At 37.9% G+C, this 21,880-nt stretch overlaps 1 protein-coding gene across 2 annotated transcripts in view; it reads right to left on the minus strand.

Moving 5' to 3' along the window:
- Positions 542-21,880, minus strand: part of ELOVL7 (ELOVL fatty acid elongase 7) — a 92,152-nt gene continuing 70,813 nt past the window's right edge. For both annotated transcript variants that reach the window (XM_021077108.1, XM_021077109.1), the window contains exons 4-8: positions 19,273-19,353; positions 17,275-17,331; positions 14,704-14,809; positions 6,109-6,245; positions 542-3,627 (exon numbers count right to left, since the gene is read on the minus strand). In XM_021077108.1, the coding sequence (XP_020932767.1) occupies positions 3,418-3,627; positions 6,109-6,245; positions 14,704-14,809; positions 17,275-17,331; positions 19,273-19,353 (591 nt within the window). In that variant the 3' untranslated portion in view covers positions 542-3,417. The remainder of the gene's footprint in view (positions 3,628-6,108; positions 6,246-14,703; positions 14,810-17,274; positions 17,332-19,272; positions 19,354-21,880) is intronic.

Consider the following 21,880-nt stretch of genomic DNA (forward strand, 5'->3'; position numbering starts at 1 on the left):
CTTTCCTTCCCCTGGGTCTTAATTTGTTATTTCTTTTCACTTAGAACAACTTGCCCACTAACACACAACACCCATTCTGCTATCTCCAACACAGGACTCAAATTTAAATGCCTCCACAGAGGCTTATTGCCAGGACTTTCACTCATCTGACACCAATCATATACTGCCCTATGACATAATCTCTTCTGCCAGCCTGCAAGCTCTAGGACTAGAGTCCCCACTGTGTGGTAGCATCTTTGGATTTGGGGGTTTGTTTGTTTGTTTGTTGGCCACAACTGTGGCATGTGTGGAAGTTCCCGGGCCAAGGATCAAACCCAAGCCACAGCTGCAGCAATGCCAGATCCTTAACCCACTGTGCCACATGGAAACTTCCTGCATCTTTGTATTTTGTACCACTCTAATGTCTAGTACAGGGCGCTGAACAGGGCAAATGTACAACAAATGTACAATGCTTTGGCTAAATGAATATTCAGATTAAAAACCACCTATCCATGCAAGCATATGCAGTTAAATTCCAAAATGAAAGACACACACACACACATACATGTAATACCACAAATTTATTGTAATACACAGACAAAAACCAAACCCAAGCTTTGACAATATCCATGAAGTTTTCCACAATCTTTAAAAATTTGACAGAAATAAGGGATAATTGAAAAAATGTAACCTTATAATTTATGTCACAATGTAGTATGCTCAGTTATGAATTCTACTCAATCAAGACTAAAATGTCAATGTTCTACAGATATTTAAAATCTTACATTTGTATTTGCTTATAATATAGACAGATTCTAAAGGATTCATAGAGCTTTATATCCTAAATCAGATTTTGTAGCTGGGCTTTTTATTTATTAGGTAAGCAAACCCAAAGGCAATGAAGTCCTGAAAAGTGGGATGAAACCAAAAAAAACTCTCTGTGACCCACCCAGCCCTTTAATAAAACAAGGCCCATCCAGTCCCACGTCCAATGGTACCCATTCTGCTATACTGATATTTATGTGGAGGTTACTTCTGCCAGCTGCGCCTTCTCTTCATGAATATTTTAGCTCTCTACTCCTATTCATATAGTGTGGAATGTGGTTCCATCGCAATATTGTTGTTAGTTCATAGGAATGTCAACACTTTAAAGACCACAGGGAGGCGAGGAAAGGTTGTACAGTGCAGGCCAAAGTATGCCAAAGAAGAAATCAAATTCTCCTGTTTTATCCTCTTTAATTTTTGCTTCCTTTTGTTCTTTGCCCTACTGGGGTCTTTGGGAATTGTGCATAGGTGTAATAGCATCTACCATACCTCCTCATTTTAGCACAGGCTCGACTTGAAGAGTCAAAACAGGAAAACATGTAGGGAATCCTGACACTCTCGCAGAGAAATAATTTAGAGCTATGTTTCTTTCAGCTTTGCTCCCCTGTTCTTTATTATTTCTTTCTTCTTCTTTTTTTTGTCTTTTTAGGACCACACCTGTGGTATATGGAGGTTCACAGGCCAGCCTACACCACAGCCACAGCACCACCAGATCCTTAACCTGCTAAGCAAGGCCAGGGATTGAACCCATGTCCTCATGGATACTAGTCAGGTTCGTTAACTGCTGATCCATGATGGGAACTCCCATTATTTATTTTTTAAAAATGAAATTCTCCCCATTTATCAACTCTCATCTTCTCATACCATTTGCAAGTGAAATCACTAAAGGTCACTTAAAGGCAAATAATTTTATGAATGCAGTGAGTGTGAGGAGAAAAGGCCATGGTACAGATGAATGGATTAGGAAGGAGACACCTAATGCTAGGAGTGTAGGTAGTAAACACTCAGGTTTTTTTGCTGTACAATAAGTATAACTGTGTGTTATACAGCTACTGGGGTACTAATTGCTTAATGTCATACAAGCATAAGCAATCCTTCAAAATCAAGGATAAATATAACAAGAAAAAAGCACTAAGGAAAAATTCAGAAAGGTCCAAATATTGCTGTTTCTTGGACAAAACTAGTTGAATTCTCCAATAAGAAAATATGAGAAGAGCATTTTCAAAGAAACAAAAGCTATGCAAAATGAATTTCAGTCCTTCTATTACATAGTTCATAAGTTCAAAAAAATCTGGAATTTTAATTAATTCATAATTCTGGAACATATTTTTCCATGTAGTGAATTTATAACACTAACTATTGTGCAGTTTCTCTTGCTTGCTCTTTATGGGAGAGACCCACATCACCAAATCTTCCCTAGACAGTCTCTGGGCCACTACTTGCCTCCAGTTGGTTCACAAGCCACTCTTAACCCATCTCTGGGAAACTGTATATAATGGTGGAATAAAATCATTTAATGTGTGCTAATGTATGAATATTTATACAAATAACAAAAATATATTTAACCAAGATAATCCTTTAAACCATGACAATATGAGAAAGTGACATTACAATACTACAAACAACAGATTTTTTCCCACTGAACTATGGAATATTGTTTTCTCCCCCTAGGTTTTTATTTTTTCAATTATAGTTGATTTACATTGTTCTGTCAATTTCTGCTGTACAGCAAAGTGACCCAGTCATATATACATTCTTTTTCTCACATTATACTCCATCACAAGTGACCAGATATAGTTTCCTGTGCAGTAGGATTGGAATATGTTTTCCACTGACAAATTCACCTCTTTCCCGAACTACACGAAGTTCATTGCAAAGGAATAATAGTAAAGTGTTCATTAAGCCCTCAGAACAAATCACCTTGTTTCCAAAATATTTAGTTTCAAGTGCATCAATGTACTAACCTAAAGCATTGCTACTTTTAAACAGTTCACACAATGAAAGTGTTGTGAGAAAGTCTTACAAGCAAAGCTGGTGCCAACTACTCAAGAGATCCATCAAAAATTATTGTTAGTGATTTTAAATGATAACTGATCAAAAATTCACTTAACGCTTACCCATGTTAGCTTTTTAGAATGGGAATTTAACTTTGGAATAAATATAATGTCTTCTGAATATAGTCAATGAGCAACAAAGCCAGATCCCACAGTTAGAGGTTTCCAGACATGGCAGAAGGAATCTACTGTACGGCATGGATCTCTGTCCGTGCTCAAAATATCTAATGATATTTTTCATCTATACCGGACTTCTTTGAAGATTACTGTACTGTTTCACATCCTTTTTTCATTCTAAAAAAAAATTCATTCAACAAAACCTTTAGATTAGGTTTAAAAGCAGCTGAAAAACTGGCTGCTTTAGGCCCTAATTATCAGAAGACTGTGTTTTCTAGGAGCTTTGGGCTCTCAAATATCAGAAATCCCAATAACTTATCATAAAAATACAAGCTCTTGGTTTTGAAAAATATGCAAAATGCACTGAACATGGAAATATCTCTTGATTGTCAAGGAAGACAAGATATCAGTCTTATTCATAGACTTATGTTGTGCTTGAGTTTCAGTGGTCTTTGTTTTTGCCGATTCCATTTTTCACAGCTTTGGGTAGCCTCTGACCTTTGGTGTAAGCACAGTACCAAAAATGAAGGAAGAGCAGAAGAAAGATGCACCCATAACTCATAATGATGTACAGAAAGACTGGATACTGGTACTTGCAATCCTCCATGAAAAAGAACTGACCTATGTGGATGGTGACAATAACAAACTGGACCTAACAGATGGAAGAATGAAAAGTATTGTTCAGCTGTAAAGTGTCACAATGGAGCAATTATTTAATGCGTTCTCTGCCTGCTTATGTTTAAACACTCTCCAGTCTCATCTAGGCTACTGCTGGACAGGGAATTTTATCTTTCAATCTAGCCTCTGTGGCACTTACAGTTGGTAGAACAATGTCAAAATGCAGATAGGAATTTGGAACAACTATTCAGTCCCGCCAAAGGGCACAACGCCAGGGGTGTCATGTACATGTCCCCAGAGCGGTGCAGTTCGGCAGCCCTTTCACACCCTGAGAACCATTAGCCTCTGACTTGAGTACTCGACTAACGAAACGTACACAGGACCATCACCTTATGGCTTAATTTTCTAGGACAGTTTTGATTTCAAACATTCTGTCCTGTTGTTAGGCCATATATATATATATATATATATATATATATTTTTTTTTTTTTTTTTTTGTCTTTTTGAGATTTCTTGGGCCGCTCCCACGGCACATGGAGGTTCCCAGGCTAGGGGTCGAATTGGAGCTGTAGCCACCAGCCTACACCAGAGCCACAGCAACGCGGGATCTGAGCTGCGTCTGCAATCCACACCACAGCTCACGGCAACGCCGGATCCTTAACCCACTGAGCAAGGGCAGGGATCGAACCCGCAACCTCATGGTTCCTAGTCGGATTCATTAACCACTGCGCCACGACAGGAACTCCAGGCCATATATTTTAATTGGGAGGAAATAAAAACATTCTAATTAGGGCCCTACTAATATTGTAGCAGCGAGAGCCTCGCTGAGTCCCCATATCTGCACCTGTCCTCCAGTGTCATAGATAAAAATATATCCTATCTGTCAACTGCAGCAGAGAATCTTCAAGAGTGAGAGAGTACTGGTGACCCTCCTGGCAATGCCCAAGGGCTCTGTGTTCCAGAAGAATGTTCTACAAAATCTTAAGAGGGACCCATTCTGGGCCAAAGTCCAGATTTTTGGGGTATTTTTTTGCTCCCTATGACTAAAAGGCAACATAAGTACTGTGGAAATTCTGTAAAAGTAAAAGTATACACATAAATAACAATTACACACAATCCATCTTGTTATAACCCTAGTTCAGATTGTCACATAGTACCTGTTAGTATCATGATGATCTTTTCTTGCATTATCTTAAGGAACACTTATGACATTCTTGTCCAGTAGCTACAATTATGCCTCTCATTTTGCAGACAAGGAAATGAAACATTAAAAAGCCTAAGCAATGTTTTCAACATTCTATACAGGTGTGTTTGTGTATTTCAACACATTTGAAATAATTTTAAAAAGCCTAATACAAAAATCTATATGTAGTATACTATAAATCAGGCAAAAGACATATACATATATAGGATGGAATTTTTTTTGAGAAAAGCTAGATGAGAATAATATAAAATATCAGCTCTGATTATCCCTGGGGGGTGGAATTATGTTTCTTTTTCTTTCTTCTTGCTTAATTAGATATTCTCATTTCTTTTCAATCAACATGTACTACTTTACAATCATAAAAAAATGCTTAAAAAGAAAGGAATTGTTAATAATTTTCATGACTTGGTAATATTCCCAAGAAGGAATTAAAATAATTTACTTCACCCTTTTCCTTATGGTTGGTTATTGAGGGTGTTGTCACTTTTATCATTATGTATATTATATCACCACTCTACACCTTTAGTTCTCACATTACTTTTACTAGTTGGAGGACAAACAGACTTACCAATGTAAGGACTAGATAGGGACGCACATGGGAAGGCTCTTAATTCCCTCAAAGTGATTCAGATCTACAATAGGGAGTTTCTAACTTTTAATTTAATATTATGCCTATCAAGGTTCACATAATTTTGAGATTATCTTGATCATAAATATAATTATTTACATAAATGCATAAAATAGTGAAAAGATGATATAAAGATACACATGCTGGTTAATTGTCTGAGCCCCTTGGCTACCAAATATGCTTTGTTTTCCATAAAGTTCCTGATAAAGGTTCATATACCACAGAAAGGATAATGATGGGACACCATATGTGGCCAGACAATTTATATCCCTAAGTTTTGTAAACTTAGTTCTTTAGTTAGTATCCTTATTCATAAGGAAAACAAGGGACTCCAGTTTAGTTTCACATCTGGTTTTAAAGAAAATTAATTACTGGAGTTCCCATCATGGCTCAGTGGTTAACAAATCCGACTAGCAACCATGAAGTTGCGGGTTCGATCCCTGCCCTTGCTCAGTGGGTTAAGGATCTGGCGTTGCCGTGAGCTGTGGTGTAGGTTGTAGATGCAGCTTGGATCCCATGTTGCTATGGCTCTGGCGTAGGCCAGTGGCTACAGCTCCAATTTAACCCCTAGCCTGGGAACCTCCTTATGCCGCGAGAGAGGCCCAAGAAATGGCAAAAAGACAAAAAAAAAAAAAAAAAAAAAAAAAAAAGGAAGAAAGAAAGAAAGAAAATTAATTACTCACAAGCTGTAATGTCGTCAGATATTTTTTCCACCACAAGTATTTCTGGTAGGCTGGTCCCAATGCACACAGTCCATAGTAGCAATACATGACTACATGTACAGCTGTATTTATAAAGGCGTGGAACGTCCCCAAACCACCTGGAAAAAAATTATTGTAAAATGGAGCCATTGTTCCTTAAAATGAGTCATGTTTTTCTCTGAACTGAGATTTTAGTATAATTATTTCTTAATTTTAGTAGGAAGAAAAACATATATGAAATACTACCCTTGTTAAACAGCTATCAAGTTAGAGGGAGCTGGATAATACATTCACTTAGTAAAATATAAAATACAAATCTTGGAAAATAAATTACCATGACTTTATTCTGTTATACCTTAACCTTAGGATGGTCTTATGATTTGGGTTTGTTTCAACAAACTAAGTCGCATTACCTTCAAAATATAATATACTGATCATAATAGTAATCACATTCATTATTTAGTGAGGGTTAACATATATACAGCACATAAACCTCACTAATCTTTTTTTTTTTTTTTTTTTTTTTTTTTTTGTCTTTTTAGGGCCGCACCTGTGGCATATGGAGGTTCTCAGGCTAGAGGTCTAATCGGAGTTGTTGCTCCTGGCCTACGTCACAGCCACAGCAATGCCAGATCCAAGCCGCATCTGCGACCTACACCACAGCTCATGGCAACGCCGGATCCTTAACCCACTGAGCAAGGCAAGGGATCAAACCTGCAACCTCATGGTTCCTAGTCGGATTCATTTCCCTGAGCCACGACAGGAAAACTCCTAAACTACACTAATCTTAAGTGTACAACTTGATAATTCTTTTACAGATGTATATGCCTATGTAACCACCATCAAATTCAAGTTATAGAACATTTCTGATGCCACATAAAGTTCCCATGTGCCCCTTCCAAGAATATACCCCTCCCAATATAACCTTTATTCTGACTTCCATCATCAACTATAGTTTTGTCTGTTACAAAAGGCCTGTAATCTATATTCATATAGGCAGAATTACATAGGATGTATTCTTTGCAGTTACCTTCTTTCAATAAGCATACTGTTTTTAAGATTCATCCATACAGATTGGCTTTTTACTGCTGTGTAGTATTATGTGATGTGAATAAATAATTATGTATTTATCCATTCTCCTATTAAAAGATCTGTGGGTTGTTTCCAATTTGTGTTATTTGAATAAAGCCACTAAGAATATTTTTTTCACATATCATTCTGTGGAATCAAATTCACTTTTTCCACTCTCAATGGTTTTCAATAAATATTTTAAGTGCAACGAAATTTTGGCAGTAAACCCACTGGCTTTCATTAGTAAGTTACACTGTTTGTTTTAATCACCTATCACTTTTCCAAAATAAACATTTATTAATTGTTGAACCATCTTTGTTTATTGCTTCCATTTGACTTTTATCAATCGGGCCTTCCTATTTTGGTTTACTTGTTCTAATCTCACCATATCTCCAAATGATCACTTTCAATTTAGAATAAAAGAAAGTACCCTTGGGGGGAATATAAGCAAAGACAGCTTCACTTGTTGGATCAGTGTGTAGTGGAAGGGGCAACAGAGCACTGAATTGATGATGAGGGGAAAAAAAACCTCTTCTCTAGTGTCTCTTTACTAAGATGCACAATCTAGAAAAATCATTTTTTTGTGTACCTGATTCAGCTTAGTAATGCTGACCTGGAATTTAAATTTGTTTCCAAAAAATTCTACTTTCTTTATTCTGATATTTTCATTTCAGAAATAAAGCAAAAACCTAATGAATCTGCATATGTTAGAATGACTAAACTCATGAACACTATGACCTATAGAAAGTTTAAAGCAAAGTAGCAATTTATTACATCGACTATAATCTTCTGAGGAGAAATGTCATAAAACTATTTCATAGTAGGAGTTCCTGGAGTTCCCGTTGTGGCTCAGTGGTTAACAAATCTGAATAGGAACCATGAAGTTGCAGGTTCAATCCCTGCCTTGCTCAGTGGCTTAATGATCCAGCATTGCTGTGAGCTGTGGTGTAGGTCGCAGAATCGGCTCAGATCCTGCATTGCTGTGGCTAAACAGCAATGCTACTAAATGATACTAAACAACCAATGGATCACTGAAGGAATCAAAGAGGACATTTAAAAAAATACCTAAAAGCAAAGGACAACAAAGATATGACACTCCAAAACCTATGGGATGTGGCAAAAGCTGTTCCAAGAGGAAAGTTTATAGCAATACAAGCCTACCTCAGCAAACAAGAAAAAGCTCAAATAAACAAGCTAACTTTACATCTAAAGCAGCTTGAGAGAGAAGAACAGACAAGACCTAAAGTTAGTAGAAGGAAAGAAATTATAAAGATCAGAGCAGAAATCAATGAAATAGAAACAAACATAACCATAGGAAAGATTAACAAAATGAAAATCTGGTTCTTTGAAAAGATCAACAAAATTGATACACCCTTAACCAGACTTATCAAGAAAAAAAGAGAGAGGACTCAAATCAATAAAATGAGAAATGAAAAAGTAACAACAGACATCACAGAAATACAAAGGACCATAAGAGACTACTACATGCAACTATACACCAATAAAACGGAAAACCTAGAAGAAATGGACAAATTCTTAGAAAAGTACAATCTTCCAAGACTAAACCAAGATGAAATAGAAAAGATGACTGGACCCAACACAAGAACTGAAATTGAAACTGTGATTTAAAACTTCCAACAAACAAAAGTCCAGGATCAGACAGCTTCACAGGACAATTCTACCAAACATTCAGAGATGAGCTAATACCTATCCTTCTGAAATTATTCCAAAAAATTGCAGAGGAAGGGATACTCCTAAACTCATTCTATGAGGCCACCATCACCCTGATACCAAAACCAGACAAAGATACCACCAAAAAAGAAAACCACAGGCCTATTTCACTAATGAACATCAATGCAAAAATCCTCAACAAAATACTAGCAAACCACATCCAACAAGACATTAAAAGGATTATACATCATGATCAAGTGGGATTTATCCCAGGGATGCATGGGTTCTTCAATATCCACAAATCCATCAGTGTGATACACCACATGAACAAAATAAAGAATAAAAACCATATGATCCTCTCAAAAGACACGGAAAAAGCCTTTGACAAAACCCAACACCCATTTCTGATAAAAACCCTTCAGAAAGTGGGCAGAGCGGGAACCTACCTCAACATAATAAAGGCCATAGATGACAAACCCACAGCTAACAGCATTCTCAATGGTGAAAAGCTGAAAGAATTCCCCCTGAGATCAGGAACACGACAAGGATGTCTGCTCTCACCACTACTCTTCAACATAGTTTTGGAAGTCCTAGCCACAGCAATCAGAGAAATAAAAGAGATAAAAGGAATCCAAATTGGAAAGGAAGAAGTAAAACTACCACTATTGCCAGATGACATGATACTATACCTAGAGAACCCTAAAGACTCTACCAGAAAACTGTTACAGCTCACCCATGAATTTGGCAAAACGAATACACAGAAATCAACGGCATTTCTATACACTAGCAATGAAAGAGCAGAAAGACAAATTAGGGAAGTAATCCCGTTTACCATTGCATCCAAAACAATAAAATACCTAGGAGTAAACCTACCTAAAGAGCCAGAAGACCTGTACTCTGAAAACTATAAGACATGATGAAAGAAATCAAAGATGACACAAATAGATGGAAAGATATATCATGCTCCTGGACTGGAAGAGTCAATATTATCAAAATGACTATACTACCCAAGGCAATCTACAGATTCAATGCAATCCCTATCAAATTACCAAGGACATTTTTCACAGAACTTGAACAAAATATTTTAAAGTGTGTTTGGAAGCAAAAAAGACCCAGAAGAACCAAAACCATCCTGAGAAAGAAAAGTGGAGCTGGAGGAATCAGCCTCCTGGACTTCAGACTATACTACAAAGCAACAGTCATCAAAATTGTATGGTACTGGCACAAAGACAGAAATAGAGATCAGTGGAACAGGATAGAAAGCCCAGAATTCAACCCACGCACCTACAGCCAACTCATCTATGACAAAGGAGGCAAGAATATACAATGGAGAAAAGACAGCCTGTTCAATAAGTGGTGCTGGGAAAACTGGACAGTCACATGGAAAAGAATGAAATTAGAACACTCCCTAACACCACACGCAAAAATAAACTCCAAATGGATTAAAGACTAAGTATAAGACCAGATACTATATGACCCTTAGAGGAAAACATAGGCCAAACACTCTCTGACATAAACGACAGCAACATCTTCTCGGATCCACCTCTTAGAGGAATGACAGTAAAAGCAAAAATAAACAAATGGGACTTAATTAAACTTAAAAGTTTCTGCACAGCAATGGAAACCCTAAACAAAATGAAAAGACAACCCACAGAATGGGAGAAGATATTTGCAAATGAACCAACTGACAAGGGATTGATCTCCAAAATTTGTAAACATCTCCTGCAGCTCCATAGCAAAAAAACAAACAACCCCATCAAATAATGGGCAGAAGATCCTAACAGACAGTTCTCCAAAGAAGACATACAGATGGCTACAGAACACATGAAAAGATGTTTAACGTCACTCATTATTAGAGAAATGCAAATCAAAACCACTATGAGGTACCACCTTAAAACCAGCCAGAATAGCCATCATCAAAAAGTCTACGAACAGTAAGTTCTGGAGAGGGTGTGGAGAAAAAGGAACCCTGTTACACTGTTGGTGGGACTGTAAAATAGTGCAACCACTGTGGGAAACAGTATGGTAACTAAACATAGAACTGCCATTTGACTCAGCAATCCCACTCCTGGGCATCTATCCAGAGAAAACCATGACTCGCAAAGACACATGTACTCCAATGTTCATTACAGCGCTATTTTCAATAGCCAAGACGTGGAAACAACCTAAATGTCCATTGACAGAGGAGTGGATCAAGAAGATGTGGTACATATACACAATGGAGTATTACTCATACATTGAAAGGAAGAAATACTGGCATTTTTTTAGCAACATGGATGGACCTAGAAATTATCATGCTAAGTGAAGTCAGCCATATGATGAGACACCAACATCATATGCTTTCACTGACATGTGGAATCTGAAAAAAGGACAGACTGAACTTCTTTTCAGAACAGATACTGACTCACAGACTTTGAAATACTTATGGTTTCCAAAGGAGACAGTTCTGGGGGTGGGGGGATGTGCTGGGGGTATGGGATGGAAATCCTATAAAACTGGATTGTGATAATCACTGTACAATTATAAATGTAACAAATTCATTGAGTAATAAAAAGAAAAAAAAAAAAGAAAAGAAAAGCTGAATTGCTATTATCCCAGGGAAGAATACAATAGGTAAACAGGAAATTAAATACTAGATAGAGATCAGCTGTGCTCAAGTTTTTGAAAGGATAGTTGAAACTGGACTGTTTTATTCTAGGAATGAAATCAATGCCACACAACATTTCTGGAAACAACCTCAGCTCTTGTTGCTGTCCTTGTCACCGAATAGATATCAGGTGTGTTTTACTAGCTTCCACATGTGAGAATGAACAGAAGTGCCAACTCATGGAACATACGAGAGAGAAGAAAAACGTTATTTTTACTATTGATGTTTTGTAATGCAGAACAGGATTAAAGTTTGAACAATGAATCTACTACAAAATGTTTAATGTCCATAAACATGGTAACATTGAAAAATTGAGGCATGTTATATGTTTAAATGTTCATTATTGAAAGCACTGCTTATTTTTTATGTGGAAACCAGACTCTCAATGGATTCAAAGAGAAAAATTAAAAAGTGCTCACCTCTATGCTTCAAATAAAATTTATTTTTCCCATTATAGAACTAGTGGATGTACAAACTAGAAAAATTAGAAAATACTTGGAGTTCCCTTTGTGGCTCAATGGTTAACAAACCCAACTAGGATCCATGAGGATTTGGGTTCAATCCCTGGCCTCACTCTGTGGGTTAAGGACCCAGTGTCACAGATGTGGCTCAGCTCCCGGGTTACTGTGGCTGTGGCATAGGCTGGCAGCTGTAGCTCCAATTTGACCCCTAGCCTGGGAACCTCCATATGTTGAGGGTATATGGAAAAAAAAAAAGAAAAGAAAAATTAGAAAATACAGAGATGGAGAGAGAGATCACTTTTGTGCCAGTATCTCTAAATCACTGTATCTAGGGGTACTTTGTCTGCCTGTATTTTTTTTTTAATTTATACTTATTTTTCAGTGTTGTCATATATTATTCTGATCTCATGGAAGAAATCTGAATAAACGTATTCTAAGGCTATGAAAGCACCTTGTTTAGCAAACTTTGAAAAGAGCATAGTCATAACAGTCATTGATTTCTGATAATTTAGGAATCAAACTGCTTAACAGAAAATGCACTAAATGCCTCTCAATATCATTTGCATTTCACAATTATACACACAAGACACCATAGCCATTCTATTATTGGATGTTTAGGTATTTTCAGATTTTCACCAACAGAAATAAAGTGTCAAGAAATATCATTGTAAGAAGAACTGAGAGGTACAACATGCAAGTGAGAGAAAACGAAAACATAGAAAGCAAAGTAAAATAATGGAGATTAAATCATATAATTTAATTTGTGAAAATGGACACAGATGAAGTAATCTTGTTATGAGTTAAAATTTTAAACTATACATAAATTATAAGAAAAAGAGCTACATTTACTTTAAAAAAATTCTCAAAAGATAAATACCAATTTTGGGCAAGGAGCTACATTACAAACTGGAAAATCCAATGCCCTTAGGCCAACTAGCCCAGCTCCCCTGCGTTCTCGCATCTTCTTCTAGCATTGGCTTATCCATGTCCCCTTATACTCAGAGACATGCGATTCCCCCCTCCCCCCATGCCTAGAGAATCTAAAACTCAAACAAGAGTTCCTCAATTGCAGTTTCTCCTTTCTTTAATCTTAACACAAGTCAGAATGTCCAATAGAGGTGGGCAAGTCACAGAAATATTAAACCCTTGTCTAGTATGGCTGCAGACCTATATGAAGACTGCTGCTTCTTTTTTTTTTAAGTAATTTGGGCCTATATTTGATTATATGTTATAACACTATGCTCTAGGCTTTTAAAAATAACTGAGCAATTTATTATACATATTTTGAGATTTTGTTGCAAGTCATTCCAATAACACAAGTTCAAGAGAAGTCCATCTAATAAAGTGACAAGGAAATTCGAGGGAAATTGCACATACATCTGTTTTAGTAATAAGAACATGGATGATTTTATACAAGTCAATATATATCTGAAGCTCTGATTGTGAAAAATTGTTGGCCAAAGCCATTATCGATGAAAATATGTATCACTGTCCACTATAGGATTAACAAAGCAACCACAAAAATACATATACAATTAAATAAAACCAAGAAAAATGTATAACTACAAAATAAGAAGTCCTTTAACATGAAGCAACAACCAACTCAAGATAATAATCATAAGGAAATATTTATATAGTGCCCTGTTTGCAGGGCCCTAATCTCAATATTTTACATGTATTAACTATTTTTTTACATATTTAAACTCATGAAAAAATTCTATTAAGATAGAAGACTTCTTAAACTGCAGAAACTAGCATAAGTAAATCCCCCAACCAACTTCTGCTAATAAGATAAGAATATATCCTTGAGGATATCACTTATTTAAAACTTTGTGATAGGAAATAATTACTTACCTTTCTTTTTTCATATTTTAGGTATTCAGAAGCATAAAATCAAAACCAACTAAAGAACCTGTTTGCCAAACTTTTGAGTTAAACTACTTTTGACCTAAAAAACAATATCAAAACATCCTTTAATATGGTAGGATGCTTAGGAAAGGAGAGACAACTGCAATTTGACACATCTTTAAAGAGCTGTTAGGGTTTGAAATGTGTATCAGTTTTGGGAAATGCGAAAGCAAAGAAGACAAGGAACTTGAGATAAACATTCTAACTTCCTGGAAACATACAGGGAATATTCCTATAAAACCAAGCATTTTACCATTTTATTTGTTTATTATTTATTTAAAGACATTTCATAGAACTACATAGGAAAACAATAAAATCAAACAAAACTAAAGGATATGAATACAAGCCTATACCTAGGAGTTCCCACTGTGGCTCAGCAGGTTAAGAACCTACCTAGCATCCATGAGGATGCAGGTTTGATCCCTGGCCTCACTCAGTGTGTTAAGAATCTCTGTTGTTGCCACAAGTTTTGGTGTAGGTTCGAAGATGCAGCTCATATCTGGCGTTGCTGTGGCCGTCATGTAGGCTGGCAGCTGCAGCTCTAATTCAACCCCTAGCCTGGGAACTTCCATATGCCACGGTGCGGCCCTAAAAAGCCTACACCTTAAGGTCTTACATATTAAAGAGTATTGGGAGGTGGGATCTACTTAGGAGTCCTATGTTTATGTGTCAGATAATTAATGAAGGCCCGCAGTTTGATCAAAGTGATTCTTTGATGCTTTGAGATTCCTTCAATCGCATTTAAGGATAGAATTTATGCCTAGAGCATACAGAAACGTTACCAATTATAACATATGATCCCAACTCTCCCTTGGCTACCTGCAGCAAATTTGACTCCAAACCACCAGGTCCATGGCATGATGGTATGATGGAAGACATGCAGGAAAGTCACTTGACTATTTTTCTTACGCAGAACAAAAAAGATCTGAAATAATTTAAAGAAAATCAAGTTCATATAACATCATGCAATAATTTATCTAGTGTTACAAAAATATTGGCCAAGTGTAAACTATTTCACATCATAATGTGCTATGACAGAGTTGCCTTAAAGAATGCTAACAGAAGCGGCTGATTCTCCAAGGGGCTGCTTAAAAGCTAATTAGTATGAGAGAACTTAGGTATGATGCCTAGTCATGGAAGAATCAATCAAAACGTGAAAAGATACCATATGCAGATTTAAAAATCAAAGACATAAAGAATATGATAAAAAGTTATTGAAAAAATATTACTGGTTTAAAAAAAAAAATCCATGTGGATTTTTGAAATACATGGGAAAACAAAGACTTTTAAGTCCTAGGACTAAAATTCTACATTGCTCCCTAACTCATCCTACCAATTTAGACAAGGGATTAAGCAAATTGAAAGAGGATTTCCAGCAAATCAAAAGCAAATTATTATTAAAGAAAGATGAGAAGGAAAATACTTGAAGAATTAAGAAGGGCAGCAAAGGCACCATCCAGTACCTAGTAGTTTACAGAAACTGTATAAACAAAAAGGCAGAAAAGTAAGGTTTGGGGGGATTTTTTTTTTTTTCCAAAACAAATTCAAAACCAGAAGTAAACATTCAAAAATACTCAAAATGGGAGTTCCCGTCGTGGCACAGTGGTTAACGAATCCGACTAGGAACCATGAGGTTGCGGTTTCGATCCCTGCCCTTGCTCAGTGGGTTAAGGATCCAGCATTGCCGTGAGCTGTGGTGTAGGTCGCAGACGCGGCTCGGATCCTGCGTTGCTGTGGCTCTGGTGTAGGCTGGCAGCTACAGCTCGGATTAGACCCCTAGCCTAGGAACCTCCATATGCCGTTGGAGTGGCCCAAGAAATGGCAAAAGACAAAAAAAAAAAAAAAAAAATACTCAAAATGCACAAGACCAGTGTTGAGTTAGACCTTTAAATATCGGACTAAACAGAGTAGCAGAAACACAAGTATTTATAAGGGTATTTGAGAATGTGGTTCAGGAAAAGACATGGAGGCAACTTTCCTTATGGAAGCTGACACTGAGAACATGCAAAGCAGGGACAATGAAGTCAAAATGCATTTGCTTATGCACATGGAGGAGGGTGACATGGTGCAACAGAAAAAGCCATAAACCAGCAACCTGGGGTCCTAGTCCCACTCAGGAGTGGCCTTCTTCTGGGTGAGCCTTGACACTCACTTTCTGGCTTCCATTTCTTTTCAGATTGAGTGCTCTGGGCTAGATCAATGATTCTGAACCCTGTCTGCATATTACAATGCCCAAGAAGGCTTGTTTGTTTGTTAACAGCTATGCCAAGACTCCAGACCATTTGACATCAAATCTCTGGGGGTGGGGCCCAGGGTTTTGTTTTCTACAATTAAGTTCTACAGCACCACAGGGTTGAGAACCACTGACTTATGGCAAGGGTTCTTAAAGTGTGGACTCTGAACCAATGGCAATACATAATTTGAGAACTTGATAGAAATGCAAATTCTTGAGCTCCACCTAAGACCTAATATAATCAGAGATTCTAAGGGTGGGGTCTAGGCATGTGTGTTTTCAACAAGTCCTCCAGGTGATTCTACTGCATCTTACGTTTGAGAACCACTGGCTTCTATACTCAACTAAATTCTCCCTTTTAATTCTAATATTATGTGTAACAAGCTGAGAAGGTAAAGCATGCTGAGATTTGCTACAAGAAATGTAGTGGTATACATTCTGAAGAAAGAACACACTTGTCTGTCTTAGGCCCAGAACTGATTCCAGGTAACTTACATCCACATGCCACAAAGATATAACAAATATCCAGCTTTCCTTTGTTTCTAGAAGCAAAGGCACATGGCTTTCTCCTCTCATCATGGATCCTAATCCATAACACTTGCTTCTCCCAAGGCCCCAGTCACTGAAAGTCAGAGTCGGTCCTCAGGAAGGGAGAAGACCCAGAAAGCGTGGACTTCAGAAAGGCAGCTGGAAATAGTTTTGATATTACCAAAATTACTTGTACCCCATGGATAACTTAACATTTTAGCATAATTTTATGAATTTTAAGCATTTATCCTCTTAAAGGAGTATGAATGACACAGTGCTTTGATATAAAGAACCCAAGATAACAAACTATCGGCTCTTTTGCTTCCTGAATTTACTTCACAGAACAACTATCATCCATCTATATAATGAGCTCAGTTTTGTAGTGTAGTGACAGTTACATTCTTAACTAAACCAGAGGGTAGATACACAAGAAAATCTTTTGACATTTGCAAAAGACTGAAAAATAAAGATATCCCATCTATTCTCTAAAATTACTGATATAAAATAAAAGATAATAGGTCTGCTTGAGGAAGCGAGATAACCAAAGTTATCAGACAACTGAACACTCACAGTTTACTGCTTTCATTGAAATATCAAATGTTTACCAAGTGTGGTGATCACATACTCACAGTATCTAATAGCTCAATAAATTTGGAGAAGTAATAAAGCCAGCAGGTGCGTACCATCTGCAGAAACACATGAGATATGAATTTATTATTTTATATGAAAGAAAATTTTATTTTTTCCCACTTTGGCAAAATTCTTAGGACATAAAATTTACCATCTTAACCATTTTTAAGTGTACAATTTAGCGGCATTAAATGCATTCACATTCTTTTACACCCATGACCACCATCTATCCATAGAATTCTCTTCCTCTTACAGGACTGAAACTGCGTACTCATTAAATGATAAGTCCTCATATGGGAATCCAGACCCTGACAAGTACAAGTTTACTTCTTATCTCCAAATATGACTACTCTATGTATGCCACATAACAGAATCATACAGTATTTGTTTGTCCCTTTGTACCTAGATTATTTCACTTAATATAATGTCCTCAAGGCTCATCCATATTGTAGCAGATGTTAGAATTTCCTTCCTGTTAAGACTGAAAAATACTCCGTTGTATGAAGGTACCACAGTTTATCTATTCAGTGGTTTGTGGACAGGGGCTGTTCTACCTTTTGGCTAATGTGAAGAACGCTATGAACACAGGTGTACAATATCTCTTTGAATTCTAGCTTTTTTCCTGTTTTGTCTTTTTAGGACCGTACCCATGACACATGGAGGTTCCCAGGCCAGGGGTCCAGTCGGAGCTGAAGCTGCTGGCCTATACCACAACCACAGCAACTTGGGATCCAAGCCACACCTGCAACCTACACCTCAGCTCATGACAACACTCGATCCTTAACACACTGCGCCAGGCCAGGGATCAAACCCACATTCTCATGGATGCTAGTCGGGTTTGTTAACCACTGGGCCATGATGGGAACTCCCTGAATTCTGGCTTTCAATTGTTCTAGGTATGTTCCCAGAAGTGGAATCGTTGGATCATAAGGTAATTATGTTTTTAACTTTATAAGGAACCAGATATAAATAGACCTTTTATTTTATTTTATTTTACTTTATTTTGGCTGTGGAGTGCAGCGGCTTGATGTGGGATCACAGTTCCCAGACCAGGAATCAAACTGGGGCCACAGTGCCGAAAGCACTGAGTCCTAACTACTTACTACTTACATCACCAAGAGAACTCCCTAAATTTACTTTTTTTTATCTTTTGGGGGTTACACCTGTGGCATAGAAATTCCCAGTTCCCAGGCTAGAGGTTGAATCAGAGCCTGCATCCTCATGGATACTAGTCAGGTTTGTTACCACTGAGCCACAATAGGAACTCCTAAATTTACTTCCATTAAAAAATTTTATTTATTTATCTATCTATTTTTTAGGGCCACACCCATGGCATATGGAGGTTCCCAGGCTAGGGGTTAAATCAGAGCTGTAGCTGCCAGCCTACATCACAGCCACAGCAACGCAGGATCCGAGCCACATCTGTGACCTGCACCAAGACTTATGGCAATGCCGGACCCTTGAACCACTGAGCAAAGCCAGAAATCGAAGCCAAGTCCTCATGGATACTAGTCGGGTTGTTTCCACTGTGCCACAATGAAATTTACTTTCGTTGTAAAGTAAATTTACTTTTAATGCAAGAAATTCAAAAAGAAAAGCACCAATTTTCCTTTTATGGAAAACCACACACCTGACTTTCCTTGATTTTTTTTCTCATAATTTTTAGCTTTTTTTCCTCTCTACACATGTAATGTGATGATAGAGTCACTTACTCATTGTTTACAAAGAGAGTCCACTCAGATTTGATCCCTGGCCCAGGAATTCCATATGCCATGGGGTAGTCAAAAAAAGAGAAAAAAAAAGGCACAGAGTTCAAAAAGTTTTATTTTTATTTACTTTTTTGGCCATACTTGCAGCATTCAGAACTTCTGGGGCCAGGGATCAATTGCATGCCGCAGCGGTGACAAAGCAGCTCCTTAACCTGCTAAGCTACCAAGGAACTCCCCAAAAGCTTTAACATTGATTTTGAATCACAAGTTTTCCAAAGAGAAACTTACCCTCAGTGCAGTAGGTGACTGTGAATAGTCAACAATTTCACATCGAAACGAATAACCTGTACCCCAGCCAGACATCACAAACTGCAAGAGAGCACATGCATATTAAAAAAGGAAGTATTTGCTCAACAGTTGCAACATAGGTAGTTTTGATTGTGTCTCTTCATTACATTCTCAGCTGAGTCAGCAGTCAGTGTAGAGGGAAAAGCAGGATGGAACAAATGCAAATCAGAACTTGTTTGTTATCAAAGCATTAAGAAATTTCAAAAATGGAAAGTCATATTCATATAAATAGTGTACTGACTAAAATGGCTACCTCTTGGAGTGATTATTCCAATATAGTGAAAAACAAAACACTGAGAGTGTTTTGTTTAAATAACAAATACTGGGGAGCTCGTGTCATGGCTCAGTGGTTACAAATCGACTAGGAACCATGAGGTTGCAGGTTCGATCCCTGGCCTTGCTCAGTGGGTTAAGGATCTGGCGTTGCCATGAGCTGTGGTATAGGTCACAGACACGGCTCGGATCCTGCGTTGCTGTGGCTCTGGTGTAGGCTGGCAGCTACACCTCAGACTGGACCCCAAGCCTGGGAACCTCCATATGCCACGGGTACGGCCCTAGAAAAGACCAAAAAAAAAAAAAAAAAAAAAGAGCAAATACTGGTATACGATTGACTTTAGGTATATCTATACGTGCCTGTGCACATGCTTGTATACTCTCAAGGGGAGAAGTGGGGGTCTGAATTCAGTCTTTTCTGATGATTTCCAATCTTTGCAATTAGTCAACAAATAAATGAGCGAACCAACATTTTCAAGGTAGTCGTTTGATGGCTGCAACAACACGGTTTTTCCTGTCTTGGCTAGTAAATGCAATGTGAAGTAGTAGTCTGTGGCTTTTAAATCAAGATTGACCAAACACAAGACTCACCTATCAGTTTTGCTTTAGATTCACATGAAAAGTGAAAGACAAAAATATTAATAATAGGAGTTCCCATTGTGGCTCAGCAGTAACAAGCCTGACTAGTATCCATAGGGATGTTAGTTCAATCTCTGGCCTCACTCAGTGGGTTAAGGATCTGGTGTTGCCATGAGTTGTCATGTAGGTTGCAGACACGGCTCAGATCTGGTGCTGCTGTGGCTGTGGCTGGACCTCTAGCCTGGTAACTTTCATATGCTGCAGGTATGGCCTAATTTTAAAAAGCAAGGAAAAAAAAATCAACAATAGAGTTCAGTCTGGTAAGCCTTAATTCCAACACACCCACAAAGTGACCTTAGAAAACTGGTGAGAAGAAAAAGCTTATTGTTGATAAGTCTGGACCATAATTCAAAGATTATATTGACATTCTTTCAGTCTGATGGTGGGAAGGTCTCCTTGGAAAACAGTACCTACCTGAAAGTGATAAGGTAAGGGCTTTAACTTAAAATTAAGGTATACATTAAATGGTAGACTTAATTTAAGATTCTGACAATATGACTGGTTCTCTGGCATCCTATTCTCACAAGTGCCAACATTTTCCCTAGAATGTCTTCTTTCTCAGCATAATGATTATATCATTTCTATTACACTACATTTTTTTTTCCTTTTTATGGCTGCGCTATGGCATATGGAAGTTCCCAGGCTAGGGGTCAAAGCAGAGCTGCAGCTGCAGGCCTATGCCACAGCCACAGCAATGGAGGATCCAAGCCACATCTGTGAACTACACCAGATGGATCCTTAACCCACAGAGCAAGGCTAGGGATTGAACTTGCATCCTCATGGGCACTAAGCTGGGTTCTTAACCTACTAAGCCATAAGGAGAATTCCTATTACACTACATTTTAAGTTTCTGTTTTTAATTACTATTAAAGCTGAAATAAAAACGTTACAATAAATTAACTTCTAAAGGCAAAAGTTTATGAGGCATCATCAGTATGATATTTTAATAGTGAAAAGAAAAGAAACCAAGGAGAAAGAAAAACTACCTAGACTGTGGTGTTTAAAACACTATCCCTGGAGTTCACCTCATGGCTCAGCACATTACCAACCCAACTAGTATCCAGGAGGATGCAGCAAAGTAAGTCAGGACTGCAGGGAGGCTGTGAGAAATGAGGCTAGAGCATCCTTCCGGTGGATCCACGGCAGGAATCAGGTTGGAAGGATGCATGTATAGAGGCCATGATGTCCAGAAAAGTCATGCCAGACCCTCCTGGTCCCAGGTATGAGGAGGCACAGAGTGTGCTGGGGAAGAAATAAGTAAGGAGCAGAGGATGGGGAAGCCAGCCAGCAATGGGAGAGAAGCAGGGAATCCCAGAAAAGTAGATACAGGGACGTGGCTGAGATACATTATCAGCAGAGCAGGTGTGAAAGACACCATGAGATTGCTTTGGGGCCTGGAAGATCTCCACTTGTCTTACTGACAATTAAGGACAGCTTCTGTCACCCACTGCTTTGTAGAAGTCTAAGTTCTCCATCTCCCTCCACCACTCCATAGCTCATCAGGGTATGTAGAAACCAAAGGTTCCTGCCATGATGATGACAACTCATTACAGAATCACGATGAGCTCTGACGTCAGACAGACCTGGTTTCACATCAGTCCTTCACCTACCAGCTCCACTACTTTGAGTAAGTTAC

The sequence above is a fragment of the Sus scrofa genome, chromosome 16 (assembly GCF_000003025.6).
Source record: "Sus scrofa isolate TJ Tabasco breed Duroc chromosome 16, Sscrofa11.1, whole genome shotgun sequence".
Taxonomy (NCBI): domain Eukaryota; kingdom Metazoa; phylum Chordata; class Mammalia; order Artiodactyla; family Suidae; genus Sus; species Sus scrofa.